This window comes from Leuciscus leuciscus, assembly GCF_965113295.1.
Source record: "Leuciscus leuciscus genome assembly, chromosome: 10".
Taxonomy (NCBI): domain Eukaryota; kingdom Metazoa; phylum Chordata; class Actinopteri; order Cypriniformes; family Leuciscidae; genus Leuciscus; species Leuciscus leuciscus.
In genome coordinates, this window is record NC_138734.1 from 1,215,931 (window position 1) to 1,232,135 (window position 16,205).

The 16,205-nt window shown below is 39.6% G+C and overlaps 1 protein-coding gene across 1 annotated transcript in view; it reads right to left on the reverse strand.

Annotated features, from left to right (window-relative positions):
• The window catches only part of shank2a (SH3 and multiple ankyrin repeat domains 2a), a 78,094-nt gene extending 72,065 nt beyond the window's left edge, over positions 1-6,029 (reverse strand). The window contains exons 1-3 of the mRNA XM_082182140.1: positions 5,910-6,029; positions 1,723-1,926; positions 224-427 (exon numbers count right to left, since the gene is read on the reverse strand). Coding sequence (XP_082038266.1) covers positions 224-427; positions 1,723-1,920 — 402 coding nt within the window. The 5' untranslated portion in view covers positions 1,921-1,926; positions 5,910-6,029. The remainder of the gene's footprint in view (positions 1-223; positions 428-1,722; positions 1,927-5,909) is intronic.
• Between the last annotated feature and the right edge of the window lie 10,176 nt (positions 6,030-16,205).

Sequence of the window (16,205 nt, forward strand, 5' to 3'; positions counted from 1 at the left end):
ACACCAGAGGGCGTCTCACACACACTCCACATATCCCTCATCTCACAGAAGGAGGAGCTCAACTGTCGTTATGAAGTGAGTTTGGAGTAAAAGCATGTATGATTGGAATGACGTGATGATTGAATAGATATTTTGAACGTGTTCCTTCCAAACTTTGTTAATAAAACATCATAAAGTGTCCCCGCTTCTCTGACACCCTGCCGGCTGCTGAATCGGCCTGTACCTCCAGTGACGGGACGCCCTCGCAGGCCGTTAGTGGATGTTCCCCGATCAGACTCTCCTCATCCAGGAATTCCCCGTCTCCGCCGTCGCTGGCCGGATGTAAGAGGCCGTAGTTCAGAACATCCTTCAGATTCTGACTCAAAGTGCACAGGATCCGCTGTTTAGCAGCCCACACAGTGTCACCGGGGTTAAACCTCAAGCTTTCCTGTCGAAGGAAGTCGTTAAAGACACCATGAAATCAAAAGTAATTATGCTTTCTTTATGTAATATTGCAGTGTTTATTATAAATTATTTATTGGTGCACATCATTATTGTGTTAATAATCTTGAATCAGAATAACAGCGATATCTCTTCTCTTCTCTGATGACGAGGTCGGGGCAACCTATGATGTCACAAGCAAATTGATTTGCATATGCCCGCCTCCAGAGCAAGGCATCAACGAATAGTTATACATCATCGCACCATAGGCCCCGCCCAGTGGCGTTCAGTATCTTAACGGCTGACATTGACCTACACTTGACGTAAGCGTTGCGTCAAAAACCAAACAGAAGCCATTATAATGACGGACGCTGATACACTAATACAGGTGTATGTTCAGTCTGTCCACAACAGGACAAATGGAAGAGTGAAAGAACGCTCGCTTTGATCATCTAGTTTAAACAGCTGGTTTGAGTGTCTGTACAGATTTAGCCAATCATAACAGTGGGCGTTTACTGACAAGCCTTAAAGGAGCCGCGCCTTAAAAATGGATCAGTTCTGATAGAGGGTCAGAATGAGGGTTGAAAACAATCGTTTTTCCACCTATATATTTGGTTGTGTGTGTGTGTGTGTGTGTGTGTGTACCAACTAAACTATATTTTGGGGGCAAATTTGTACCCAGAAGAGACCAAAACCTGACAAAATCTCCAAAAACCTCCTTTAGTGACGTCCTCATTTGTAAATCTGGTATAAAAATAAAGTAATTAAAGTTTTTGGGGTTTTTTTAGGTAAAAATGCAGAAAGTTTTGTGTAATGGGTAGGTATAGGGGTAGGGTTAGTGTGTGTGTGTAATGGGTAGGTTTAGGGTCGGGTTAGTGTGTGTGTGTAATGGGTAGGTTTAGGGTCGGGTTAGTGTAAGGAGAGAGAATAAACACTTTGTACAGTATAAAAATCATTACATCTATGGAATGTCCCCATTTAGATAGCTAAGTAAACGTGTGTGTGTGTGTGTGTGTGTGTGTGTGTGTGTGTGTGTGTGTGTGTGTGTGTGTGTGTGTGTGTGTGTGTACAATTTTTTTTTAATTAACATCAAGTGAACCTCGAGAAACGTATTAAAGTAAAAAAAAAAAAGAAGAAAAAAAAAGTCATGACCCCTTTAAGAATTTTTTTATCCATATCACATTCAAAATGTTTGATCACTCAACCCTCATGTTTTACTCATTCACTCAAAGAAATATTCATCACATATAAACCCCAATGAGAGCCGTGAAGATTAACAAACACACACACACACTCACTCACCGTTTGCTGCAGGTCTGGGATGAACACCGTCATGGTGAGCGAGTTGTTCTGGGTGTGTGTCGTGAGACCGCCGGGTCGTTCTGCTCGTACGGTCTCATAGACGGCCTCCTCTCTGGAACTGTGTGAGCTGGAGTCCTGAGAAGAGTCTGAGAAACTCTGGGCCATCTCTTCCTCGCTGGACGTCGGGCTCCTCGGCATATTCAGCTGACAAACACACACACACACACACACACACACACACACACACACACACACACACACACACACACACACACACACACACACACACACACACACACACACACACACACACACACACACAACAGCATTTGAGATATCCCTGATTCTGTGCTTGTTGCCAGTCAATTAAAAAATCACCATCTACAGAAGCATTTTTATGAAATTGAAATTGTGTGTAATGCATAACAGTGACTGTATTTTAGGGGTGGGAGTGGCATATTTTGAGTTTGGCTATTTGGGCTTGTTTACAGTTTTTTTCAACTTCTTACAAACAAAATCATTACTTGTAACACAATTTCAGAAACCTGACACTCAAACACCAGATCCACACACCAAATCTGCAAAACCATACACTAATTCTCGGCCTTTGACTCAGTTTTCAATTTCATAAAACATGTTATGCAAACCACAACACACAATTCTCTATGTAACACACAATATCTAACAGGAAGTACCTTGTCCACTTATCCTGAGTGTGGAAGTTTTCTTTCCTGTGCTTGCAAGAAGGTTGACCAGTTATATGATGCAAAATAATTACATCAATACATCCATCCAGAAAGGCGATATCCCAGGATTTTCAGGCTGTCTGGAACACACATCAATGATCAGCCAGTTGTTCTGAGAGGCCAAACAGAAGAAAGGCGATCTAACAGTGGTCTGGTTAGATCTAGCGAATGCCTATGGATCTGTCCCACACAATCTCATCCAGCTCGGACTTGACCATTACCACATTCCAGTTGCTCTTCAAGAAGTGATCACCAGCTATCTAGGAGGGATTAAACTGAGATTTACATCTTCCCAGTGGACAACCAATTGGCAGGATCTCCAGAAGGGAATCCCAACGGGATGCACCATCTCCCCAGTCCTCTTTATCATGGGCATGAACCTTCTAATAACAGCAGCGGAAGGCATAACCCGCAGCCCCGTCCTGGAGTCAGGCATCATTCAGCCGATTCTGCAGGGTTTCATGGACGACCTAAAAATAACAACTGTGATGCATGTCCAAGCGAGATGATTACTGGAACCTGGACAACGCAGCCACTTGGACAAGGTTGTCATTCAAGGCCAGGAAGTCCAGAAGGCTGGTGATCAGGAAGGGCAGAGTCACGAGTAAGTTTGGACTCCAAGTTCAAGGCGAGGTCATTCCATTCATTGAGGACAGCCCCATAAAGTGCTTGGGAAAGTGGTTCAATGCATCACTGAAAGATGGTGGCAATGTTGCAGATGCTGTGAAGCAAACCGAAGAATGGTTGAAGAAGATCGACAGGTCCGGAATCCCCTGGCTGTACCAGCACGGCCTTCTTCCCAGGCTTATTTGGCTCCTCACAGTCTATGAGTTCCCCATAACAGTTGAAGAAGGCATCGAGAGGAAAACCAACATGCACCTGCGGAGATGGTTGGGGATCGCCCAAGCTTCTCTTCTCTTCGGTGAGCCTCTACATCCGTTCAGGACAGCTGCAGCTCCCTCTGTCATCTTTCGTTGAGGAGTTCAAGGTGGGTAAAGCAAGCAGGCATCGTAACAAGATCAGGCCGTAAATGGGCAGTCAGCTCAGCCATTGAACAAGCAGAAAGCTCACTGAAGTTGCGTGACATTATTGGCAATCCCTGCATAGGACGCCAAGGCCTGGGGTCGACACACTTCCAACAGTTCGGGAATGCAAGCACAAAGATTAAGCGAAGCATGGTCCAGTCAGAAATCCGAGCTCAAGAGAAACAGAGGCATTTGTCCAGAGCAGTGGAACAAGCATCCCAGGGATCGTGGACAAAATGGGATCTGCCCAAGCGTAAGATCATAAGGGCAGAGTTGTGGAGACTGGAGTCCAACCACATCTCCTTTCTGCTGTACTACTTGTACGACACCCTTCCTTCACCTTCTCACTTGCACACATGGGGGTTAAGGGACAACCCGTACAGACGAGAGGAAAAGTATCACCTTCATCAAGGAGGGAGCCAGACCCTTCGCAGCCAGGGCTTCAGCAAATCTAATCTGCTGCAAGCCACAAGCTCTTGGGAAATGAGAGTCGACGTCGGAAGGAGGCTGCGGTTTCCGGAAGTTGTCCACACAGCTCTTCGCCCAGACATCATCCTGTGGTCAGTAAAATCATCCTAATCGAGCTGACCGTGCCATGGGAGGAGGGCTGTGAGGAGGCACATGAGAGGAAGGACTTGAAATATCAGCCTTTAATCCAGGAGTGCAAACACAAGGGATGGCAGGCATGGCTGTTCCCTGTGGAAGTGGTGCAGAGGCATTCCTGCCAAATCAGCATGGCGGCTGTTGTCGGCTTTAGGCATGGACGAGAAGAGCGAAAAGCACGTTACTTGTAGGATGGGAGAGGAGGCTGAACGAGCTTCATGCTGGATATGGAGTAAGAGAGAGGAAGACAGCTGGAAGCCAGGATCAGATGGGCAGTGATTTGGCCACCATTGCCGACCCACCAACTGGAGAGTGTTGTGGTTAAGGGTCGAAATACTGAAGGAAGGTTGGGTACCACCTGATGATATCTGCTTCTGGCTGAAAGCTACGGTTACCTTAAGGGGTAATCGGTGAAAGCACCCAACAGGTGTATTCCACAATTGATTTCCTTTTTCAAACACAACATATCAAAAATGCCACAGTAATTCATCAGAGCCTCACACACACTCCTCACATGTACAAACACTCATTGCTTTACTGAACACCAACCAATCATGACTTTAGAATAGGCCTATAAACAGGCCAAAAGTCAAGTTATAGGTTTTTCGGACTGTGTAAAACCGTATTCACAACCACAAATGCTTACAGTAAAAAAATTAATAGTTTGGTTTCAATCTTGCTTTCGTGTTTACCGTTAATTTGTCAGCTTCTCTCTGCCAGGTACTTTTAATCTTGTACAGAAATAGGAGCTCATTAAAGAAGAGCTTTAGGTTTTTAATAACTGTGTGTGTAAATTATATATTCCAAAATATAATATTATGGCAAAAGTGTTTGCAACTTAAGACAAATGTTTGCTTTTGAGATGTTTGTGATATTCTGAATGCAGTGCTTCATTTTGCAAGAGATGTGAGGCATTTTGCATTCTGTGTGTGCAATTCTTGGATTTGTGTGTAAAGTTTTGAAAAAAAGAGGCAAAGTTTTGAAAATGTGAGTAAGCGGTTGAACAAAACTGTAATTGGTCATTGGGCTAGTTTTGATTGGTTTTTGATACGCAGATCTGGCAACCCTGGTCTCTTCCATGCAGTTTCTGCTAAAGTTTGCAGAATATAGGACACGACACAGTGGACCGCTTCCAAATAAAGCGTTTCTAATTGGAGCTGTGCAGCAGATCTTCTGCACTCTTTCTCATGTAGTCCATTCATCTCAGTACACACACACACACACACACACACACACACACACACACACACACACACACACACACACACACACACACACACACACACACACACACACACACTCATGCCATCACAACACAGATGCTCATGAGTCGATCATACAGTCACAGAGTTCAAGAGCTGAACACATGTGATGTGCTGTCCGTGACTGAAAGCTTGATCTTGGATTGAGATGCTCTCAGATTCGCCTTCAGAGGGAAGCAATGCATACAACTATAGTCTATACTATACATATAAACATGCAGGCTGAAAGAAGAAGATGAGGATCAGATGTTATGATGAAATGCACTGATAATAATAAGCTCCTCCTGAATTGATACACACCCATGTGCTCTTTAGAAGAGGCAAGAAAACCTCTAGTAAACAGTGTCAACCATAAACAGGTCCTGATCTGTCAAACACATCTCTGGCACAAATACTGTTACAACTGTTAGGCAATCAATTATAGCCTAGTATCAGCCAAGACTGTTTCAACTATTGATCACAATTCAGGTTGAATTGCTATATTTTTTTATCATTAACATTAACAATGAAACACATTAAATGCAACAATGAAAAACAGTTGTTCAGTTTACCTGGAAATCTTCAACGCTCCTTTCTGTCTGTGTGTTTTAAGCCACAGAAAGCACTGAAGAGGAGAAGATGCTCTTCATCAGCCACCGATTCCAGACTAAATCCTTTATGTCTCTCAAATCACTTGAACAGAGCATCTGACCAATGCTTTCCTCCAGTGTTCAGTAGAAAAGGCTCATGCCAGTGAAGTTCTCTGAGAATCTGAGATGTGTGAGAAGTAGGTGAGATCCTATTAAAATAAATGAAATCCAGAGTTGCTGCGATTGAGTTCGGCCCCTGGTGACGCTGTGCTGCGGATCATCTGAGGTGAGTGTGTGTAGGTCATTTCAATAACAATAAGAGACACGTTGAAGACTTAAAGGGAAAGCATTTGTGAGAATGACCAACTCGTGACATGCGGTTACTGCCAGATAAAGATATACCGATATCTTTCTCATAAAGCAGGAGCACAGAAAATCATTTCAGGCCTGAAGTCACACACACAGTGACACTGGATTTTGCCAATATATCCTGAAGCTCTGAAATTTGGCTTCAGTCATTACCCATAACATAATCGAGCTGATGTTGCAATTATATTTCTTAATATACATTCTAATACTTGTCAAAACATGCAAAAGATAGACGTATGATCAGACTGAAGCACAGGCTTGAAATACCAGCTTTAAATATGACATGTCTGATCTAATCCCTCCTTCAGGGCAAATGTTGGATTTACTTCTGTTCATTCTCTCTGTTAATTCTTCAGTTTTAAGGATGTATGATTCAATTAATAAAATTACAACCCAACATGACTTGCTTTGCACTCCCAAAACAGTTAAAAAAAACAACCAGTCAAAATGTAATGGATAAATTAAAGGCATTGTGCGTTAAGTTACTAATGATTTTACAAAAAGATTTTTATAGTTCAAAACACAGTCACTTCTAAAGTGGTTAATGCAACACAGACTTCTTCAAAACCGGACGGAGGAGGTTCTTAAACGCAAGATTACAATGTTGGGAAACTCATGAATCAGCATTTCCAGAGGCTGGTGATTTTCCATAGGATGAAGACGTTCTGTAGCCGAGACGGACCTGATTTAAACTGGGACATTATGTAGGTCACTCACGGCGAAGGGTTGAAGCAGAAGAACAGGAGTGACAGTGAAGGCCTTTACAATCCTGCAGTAATCCACTGATGGACCAATCTCTTCAACTCAATCCATCAAGATCTGCAGAGGTGAAGAGCAAACCGGGAACTTTCTGAACAGGTTCTCTTAAAGTTATGAATACACTTGTAAAGGAATATTTGAATGTGTATGTATGTGCTCATGTCATTCTTGGATAGGTAAAACAAACAATCCTTGTGTGACCGAACATGAGCAAACTACAGTGGAAAACAGGCGTTTATTACAATCTGACATCAACAACACAAGATAAAAACTTCTCATCACACATAATAAAAGTCATTTCTTTTGCAAGAACTCTCCAGCAACAGTGTGATGATTAGCCTGTCTCCTTCAGAAAACGACTGAAGCATTACTTTCTTATTGATTTAGCTTCTTATTCAAAACGTAAACACGTTCAATTTCAATTAAACGCCCAGTGTGGCGATGTGTGGCGATGTGTGGTGATGTGTGGCGATAAGCACTAAGAATGTACATCGCAATTAAACAAAAGAAGATGCCTTGACAAGAACTAGTGCATGACGTCACACCAGCGGTAGAATACACAGGTAAATACATAACCATATTCATATACTCCTGCAGATCAGCGTGTCCGTGATGATGGCGTCACCAGACTAAGCTAACTCTAAACTAGTCCAAAACATCCTTCTAACACAGAGTTGAGCTGGTCCAACAGAAGTTTGTCTCAGATCTAGGATTGACTTTCTTCTAATTTCATCTTCTATCCTCAACTATGTAAAAGACGCTTCTCACGTCACTGCCCCCTTATCAGATCATACATTAATTACAATAAAATTGAGTAACATCAATGATAACCCGAGAATGAGGGAAACGTAATAATGCCTTGTTACAAGACAACAACAAAAAAAAAAAATTAATGATAGTATCATCAGTCTTACCAAAGAATTATTTACCGGATTAACCAGAGATTATAAAAAAATGGGAGTTCTTTAAATATAAAGCTGGATATACTGCAGTTAAAAGAAGTAAGGAACTTTAAGATATTAAACATAAAACTGATTCAGAGTTGATTAGTAGACTTCATGTATTACTAGCTAAAGATAAGATTACAGAAGAAGAAAATGGAAATAAATACTTTTATTCTGGAATTCGACAGAGTTTATTTAGAGTTGGCCAAAGGTGGACATATAAGGTGTCGGGAAAACTGGCTTGAGGAGGGAAAGAATTCCAGCTATTTTTTTGCCCTGGAAAAAAGAAACGGTCAGAGGAAAGCTCTTAACACTCAACATCCATGCAGTTACCTCTAAAGTGGAGTTACCTCTAAAGTGGAGTTACTTCTAAAGTGGAGTTACCTCTAAAGTGGAAGAGGTAACTCCACTTTAGAGGTAACTGCACTTTAGAGGTAACTCAACTTTAGAGGTAACTCCACTTTAGGTAACTCCACTTTAGAGGTAACTCCACTTTAGAGGTAACTCCACTTTAGGTAACTCCACTTTAGAGGTAACTCCACTTTAGGTAACTCCACTTTAGAGGTAACTCAACTTTAGAGGTAACTCCACTTTAGGTAACTCCACTTTAGAGGTAACTCCACTTTAGAGGTAACTCCACTACTTTAGAGGTAACTCCACTTCAGAGGTAACTCCACTTTAGAGGTAACTCCACTTTAGAGGTAACTGCACTTTAGAGGTAACTCCACTTTAGAGGTAACTCCACTTTAGAGGTAACTGCACTTTAGAGGTAACTCCACTTTAGAGGTAACTCCACTTTGGAGGTAACTGCACTTTAGAGGTAACTCCACTTTAGAGGTAACTCCACTTTAGAGGGAACTCAACTTTAGAAGTAACTCCACTTTAGAGGTAACTCCACTTTAGAGGTAACTGCACTTTAGAGGTAACTCCACTTTAGAGGTAACTGCACTTTAGAGGTAACTCCACTTTAGAGGTAACTCCACTTTAGAGGTAACTCCACTTTAGAGGTAACTGCACTTTAGAGGTAACTCCACTTTAGAGGTAACTCCACTTTAGAGGTAACTCCACTTTAGAGGTAACTGCACTTTAGAGGTAACTCCACTTTAGAGGTAACTCCACTTTAGAGGTAACTGCACTTTAGAGGTAACTCCACTTTAGAGGTAACTGCACTTTAGAGGTAACTCCACTTTAGAGGTAACTCCACTTCTCTCGTGGAAACTGTGTCTTGTCCATAGCTTTTCCCACCACAAAGTTCTCCTGTGGAACAACACAGATATAGCTGTTAGAAATGAGTCTCTCTTTTTTCCTAGATGGTTTAACAACAACTTTAATTGCATTCTATCAGTCTTTGATGACTTTGGACATATTGTAACTTATAAGCAATTTTTGAATCTCTATAACTTTCCAGTTCCACCAAAGGAATATAATAAAAGCTATCCCAGCAGACTTAATCCAGTTAATTAAACTCACGTCAGCTTCAGTAAAGGTAACAGTGTTTATCCGGCTTTGCGCTCGGGCGTTATTGACTTTTTAGAACGGAAATGCAACAACAGAAATATACACACAATCCTTCAAATGAAGAGAGAGATTACTCCAAGGGTCAATTCTACTGGGATCCCTTGTAACAAATGTAATTTGGAGAAAGTCTGGCTTTTGCCTAGTAAATTGTGTGAATCCAACAAAGTTAAGGAAATTCATTATAAAATCCTTCATAAAATCTATCCTGTTAACTCATCCATCTCTGAATATTCTGATATTGATAAGACTTGCTCTTTTTGTGGTTTTGTTGAAGAAACTGTCGTCCATTTATTGTGTGATTGTAATATAACCAGTAGTTTTCTTGCTGAATTTAACTCTTTTATTTCGTCCCTTAGACTTATAAATAACAAAAAAGTGCAACATTTTGTATGCATTATGATGATTTATTCAAAGATATGACAACCTATTATTATGCTTTTCTTTTTTTCCCCTTTTTTTTGGCGTATGTATAATTACATAATTTGATGTATGCAAATCCAGGATATTTATGTTTTCTGTTGTGTATCATTGAGATGCAACCTTGCTTCACTTCCCTGAGCTTGTAGTTATGTGTAAGTTCTGCAATAAATAATAATAATAATAAAATAAAAAACGAGTGCAAAACAATTGTGCTTCCTTTAAAGCTCCGTTTAAATGTTTACAGCTTGAGTTAAAGCAATCAGCAGAACTGAGATCTCCACAAATAACAACAAAACCAAACACTTCTCCAGCACGCATGAACTCGATCTCCATCTGTAAGAGTGTTTTGATCATAAACGCACGTCACCGGATCAATTTACCTCGAGTTAAAACAGCAGGAAATCTCAGTCTCAGCTTCTTACTTTTCAAGATCAAAACATCCAGGCTGAAAGTTTGCAACCAGACACAAGAGGGCAGCAGAGCATCATTACAGACCTCTGAACTCAAGACACTTCAAAACTCTATCTCAAACTTAAATACCTGGGGGGAAATAGTAGGCCTATATATACTGTATATCTCTGTACTATATATACTGTAAAAGTTAATTTTTCTGAAAAAATAAATCAAATCTCTAAAAGTACAAGCAAAATTGAGGTTCACATAAAACTGAATGAATTGAAGATTTTTTTTTTTTTTAATTTTTTTTCATACTGATAATTCTGATCAGTCTTTGTTTCAACATGTTGCAACATCTAAAATTTGAACTGGAATATATTTTAGAAAAATATTCAGTTATTGATCAGTTTGTTATAGGGAAGGAAATCCAGCCGTGAAACTGTTGCTCTTTGTTTTGTTTGAAAACTCTCATAATATGGTATTTAATGACCAGAGTAATTCTTTTATAGCATTATATACAGATACTTGTTTCTCTGATGAAGCTTATATCTAACAGAGGAAGTAAGAGGTGAGCATTAATAGTAGGTGCATTATTATCATTGTACACAATACAGTGAAACTGGCAAAACTCAGAGAGCAAGAACATAGTTCTTCTCATCTGCTGGTGAGGTCGACTAACAGCAGATGGAGAGTATGCTCGGCAATCTACTGCTTTTCCTGCAGTTCCTGGACGTCAATGTTGAATTTACTGTCGAATTTGAACCACTGAATTTGTGGAAGCGAATTTGCAAAGCGAAATAAAATGGACCGAAAATTGCCTGTTGAATATTATTGGTTGTATTTTTAAACAGTTTGAATATTTTGGAAGTGAAATATGAAAGGTGAATATGGATTATTGAATTTTTAATAATGAAAAGGTGTTTGAAATGTTTTTAATTGAAATATTCACAGCTTAAATATTCAACCATGTTGAATTTCAGCCCATAAAAATGTAAGCACTAAAAATACAATGCATTAAAATGCAAGCATGGTTAATGCAATGCCTATTTTTTTTCAAGTAGTGCAATTCAACAGGCTTTTTATTTCAAAAACATTTGACATTATTCTACTTCCATAGACCTTAGTCTGCATTCAACCAGGGTGAAAACACAACCTTTGAGTCATAAATACTGACAGTCGGGGGGTTCTGTATTAGTTTAATTATTCATACTAATCAAAAACCAGAGCTAAAGTAAAGATGAGCATCTCTGTGTGTTTATGACAGAATAACCTGAACTGAAGAACAGGAGAACCACAGAGAAGTGTTTCACTGACATGATTCAGCAGACGCTTTAATGAGGAACCAGTGACTCATCGTTAAGAGCCGGTAAACATGAGAAGTGCTTCTAATGCACAGTTTTAAACTCCGCCTGGACAAACTCAGCAATACATTAGAGATTATTTATTTAGCAGATGCTTTTATCATCAGAATCAGAAGTGCGACAGGGCTGATCAGATCAGCATTCAGGTTCATGATCACTTCTATCATTTCACTAAATTATAGAGTCCATATTGCAGTGTTGTTCTCTGTGATATTTTGAAGCACTTCAGTACAAGAAAACTAGACAATCAAGAACAGCCTAACGAACAGGGAACGTTCTCATGAAGTAATCATTGAACAAACTTTCTTTAAGTAACGTGGTAACACTTTAGAATAATGGTCCATAGTTAACAAGTAGCTATGCAGGAAGTAATAGGTAGTACTGCATTAACACCGAACTTAATACTATTAAATTAAAAAAGGTCAGAGAGAAAAATAAAGCACCATGGTATAACAATACTACGCATGTTTTAAAGAGAGAAACCCGTATTTTAGAGCGTAAATGGAAACAAACCAATTTAGAGGTCTTTAGAATCGCGTGGAAAGACAGTATGTCGCGTTATAAAAAGGCCCTAAAAGCGGCCAGGGCTGAGCACCTCCGCAAACTAATAGAAAACAACCAAAACAATCCAAGGTTTCTATTTAACACCGTGGCTAGACTAACAAATAAACAGACGTCACCCGAACAAAATATCCCGTTACAGTTCAGTAGTAATGATTTCATGAACTTCTTCATTGAGAAAATAGAAAGCATCAGAACCACAATTATAAACGTTCAATCTTCAATCGCGCCTTATAATTCAGCTTCAATTATCACCCCGAAAGAACAATTACAGTGCTTTACAACTATAGAACAAAAAGAGTTAAATAAACTTATCACTTCATCTAAAACAACAACATGTTTATTAGATCCTATACCAACTAAACTACTGAAAGAAGTGTTACCTGTAGTGGAAGAGCCTCTCCTCAATATTATTAACTCGTCTTTATCTTTAGGTCATGTTCCAAGAACATTTAAACTGGCAGTTATAAAACCTCTCATTAAGAAACCACAATTAGATCATAATAATCTAGCAAATTATAGACCCATTTCAAATCTTCCATTTATGTCTAAAATATTAGAAAAAGTGGTGTCCGCTCAACTGGGCTCTTTCTTGCAACAAAATGATATCTATGAAAAGTTTCAGTCTGGATTCAGACCGCATCATAGCACTGAAACTGCGCTCGTTAAAATCACAAATGATTTACTTTTAGCTTCTGACCAAGGCTGTATCTCAATACTAGTTTTACTTGATCTTAGTGCTGCGTTCGATACTATAGATCACACAATACTCTTAGATTGACTACAAAATTATACTGGTGTTCAAGGACAAGCACTAAGCTGGTTCAAATCATACCTATCTGACCGCTACCATTTTGTCTATTTAAATGGAGAAAAATCGATCATAACTCCAGTAAACTATGGAGTGCCGCAGGGATCTGTATTAGGCCCTCTGTTATTTTCAATATATATGATGCCACTTGGAAATATTATAAGGAAACATGGAATTAGTTTCCATTGTTATGCTGATGACACTCAAATATATATTTCATCACGGCCGGATGAAAACGCTAAATTTTCCAAATTGACAGAGTGTGTTAAAGATATAAAAGATTGGATGACGCGTAATTTTCTTTTATTAAATCCAGACAAGACAGAGGTAATACTTATCGGTTCAAAAAACGGCCCACAAAACCTCGCACAATACAACTTTAACATCATAGGATGTCCTGTTACTTTATCCTCTACAGTAAAAGACCTGGGTGTTATACTCGATTGCAACCTGTCTTTTGAAAATCATATTTCATATGTTACAAAAACAGCCTTTTTCCACCTTAGAAACATTGCTAAGCTACGTAATATGCTATCAGTTTCTGATGCAAAAAAGTTAGTTCATGCATTCATGACCTCGAGACTGGATTACTGTAATGCCTTATTAGCTGGTTGTCCTGCATCCTCAATAAACAAGCTACAGTTAGTCCAAAATGCCGCCGCTAGAGTTCTTACGAGATCAAGAAAATATGATCATATAACACCGATTTTATCATCACTGCATTGGTTACCTATAAAGTTCCGTATTAATTACAAGGTATTGCTACTGACTTATAAAGCCCTAAACGGCTTAGCTCCAGTCTATTTAACGGATCTTCTATCGCCCTATAATCCATCGCGCTCTTTAAGATCACTAAATTCAAGGCTTTTGGTCATACCTAGGATATCCAGAACCACCAAAGGAGGGAGAGCATTTTCACATTTGGCTCCAAAACTCTGGAATAGTCTTCCTGATACTGTTCGTTGCTCAGACTCGCTCTCCCAGTTTAAAACTAGATTAAAGTCGCATCTCTTCAGCCAGGCATTCATATAATCCTACAGTTCAAACTACAATCCGGCCTCTATCCAATGCCAGAGGAGAACTGGCCCCCGACTGAGCCTGGGTTCTCCCAAGGTTTTTTTTCTCCATTAGGTCACTTGATGGAGTTTTTCGGTTCCTTGCCACTGTTGCCTTTGGCTTGCTCAGTTGGGGATATTTTGGGGATATTTAATTTAATTTTATCAATCAATAAATTCCTCTTGAAACAAACTTTGTTGTATTATTTTAATTTAATACTGTGAAGCTGCTTTGATGCAATCTGTATTGTGAAAAGCGCTATACAAATAAACTTGACTTGACTTGACTTGACTATTAACTAATATGGAAGCAATATTAACTAAGCAGTAAGTAATATCTAATTTAGTACAAAGGTAGTTCCTTGATAGGTATTTGATTATTACTAAAGAAATATATCCTCATTGAGAACTACTTGTGAACTAAGAAAGAATAACCAATTAATTACTAATCACAAAAGTAACATGTCTAAAAAAGTGAACAATTGTGGGGGCTTTTTTTACTCTTAACATGGTCATAACATTTCAGAAGCTTGTGCCTCAAATGGGTTCTTTGTGGAAACCAGTTTATGAATATTACATTCCCCCAAATACATTAGCTACATGTTGAGATTGTGACTACTACTCTTGCCAAAAGATGGACGTATGTTTATTTCAAACTTAAACATAGAATAATACTAATAATGATCATTTGTTTACAATTTTAAATAATTAGGAAGTGATGCTGACACTCATGATTGGATTAGTTCACTATTATGAGCTCTATTGTGTGTCAGTTCAATATGTCTCAGACTCAAAAGACCTACCTTTATGTTACAGAAGCCGCCTGAGGAGGACTTCTCTTTAGGATATGAATATAAATATTGATGTTCTCTTGTCAAAAACAATTTGCATCCTTAATGAAGAAATTGGCAGTTCGGTGTTAATGCAGTACTACCTATTACTTCCTGCATAGCTACTTGTTAACTATGGACCATTATTCTAAAGTGTTACCAGTAACGTTAATAGAACATTATTTATACATCGTCCATGGAACGTTTAATTTCTGAAATGTTTTAGTTTGGATGTGTGTCTAACATGTTTTTTTTGTGGTTTTTTTAAGTTGCTGCTTGTTTCAGAACCTTCAGAGAACCTTCAAAAGTAACATTCCCATAATGATTGAAGAATGATGGAATGTGACGTTTCCTTATAATGCTCATATAACCATTTACAAAACTAGATGTTTTGAACGTTCAGAAATAATGTTTTCATAATGGGAACATTGGAAAAACGTATTTGGAACATATTTGTAAGCTGAATATATAATTACCTATAAATACACTATTTTGCTCCAGTTTAAAGTGTCATCTACAGTTAACTGCTGGGTTACTTCACTGCTGGGTTATTTCACTGCTGGGTTATTTCACTGCTGGGTTACTTCACTGCTGGGTTATTTCACTGCTGGGTTTTCTGGGTTATTTCACTGCTGGGTTATTTCACTGCTGGGTTACTTCACTGCTGGGATATTTCACTGCTGGGTCATTTCACTGCTGGGTTTGCTGGGTTATTTCACTGATGGGTTATTTCACTGCTGGGATATTTAACTGCTGGGTTCTCTTACGAGAGGTCTCTCGTACTGCGTAAGATATCTTACGCTAGGGGAAAATCCTTTTTCCGCGAGATATTGAAGCCAAAAATTATCCTTAATTTTGTAATAATGCAAAACGCGTTGCAGCAGCAATGCAGACATAGGCGAGACAGCTCGCGCGCCTATTGGCTGCTCTGCGGCAACTGCAGCAGCCTATCGAGCGAGGCCTGGCGTGACGTCAGACCCAATCAGGGCACTTCGCGCCCGCTGCGTCACGTCCCGCCGAAATGGGCGTGGTCTAGGCCTATAAATATCGCTCGCAGGCAGCTATTATCTGATTTTTCATCCTTCAAGCGAAGCACACGCATCGCTGGAGCTGGATTAGGAGCCGCGCCGTCGAGAGAGAGCACCTTCAGCGGGACGAGTCACTGAAGTCGCTGGCCGCGCCGCCTTCCTGCCTTCCTGCTGCGCTTTCCGGCGCTTATATCCTTCTCTTTATTACACTGTATTTCTGTGTGTG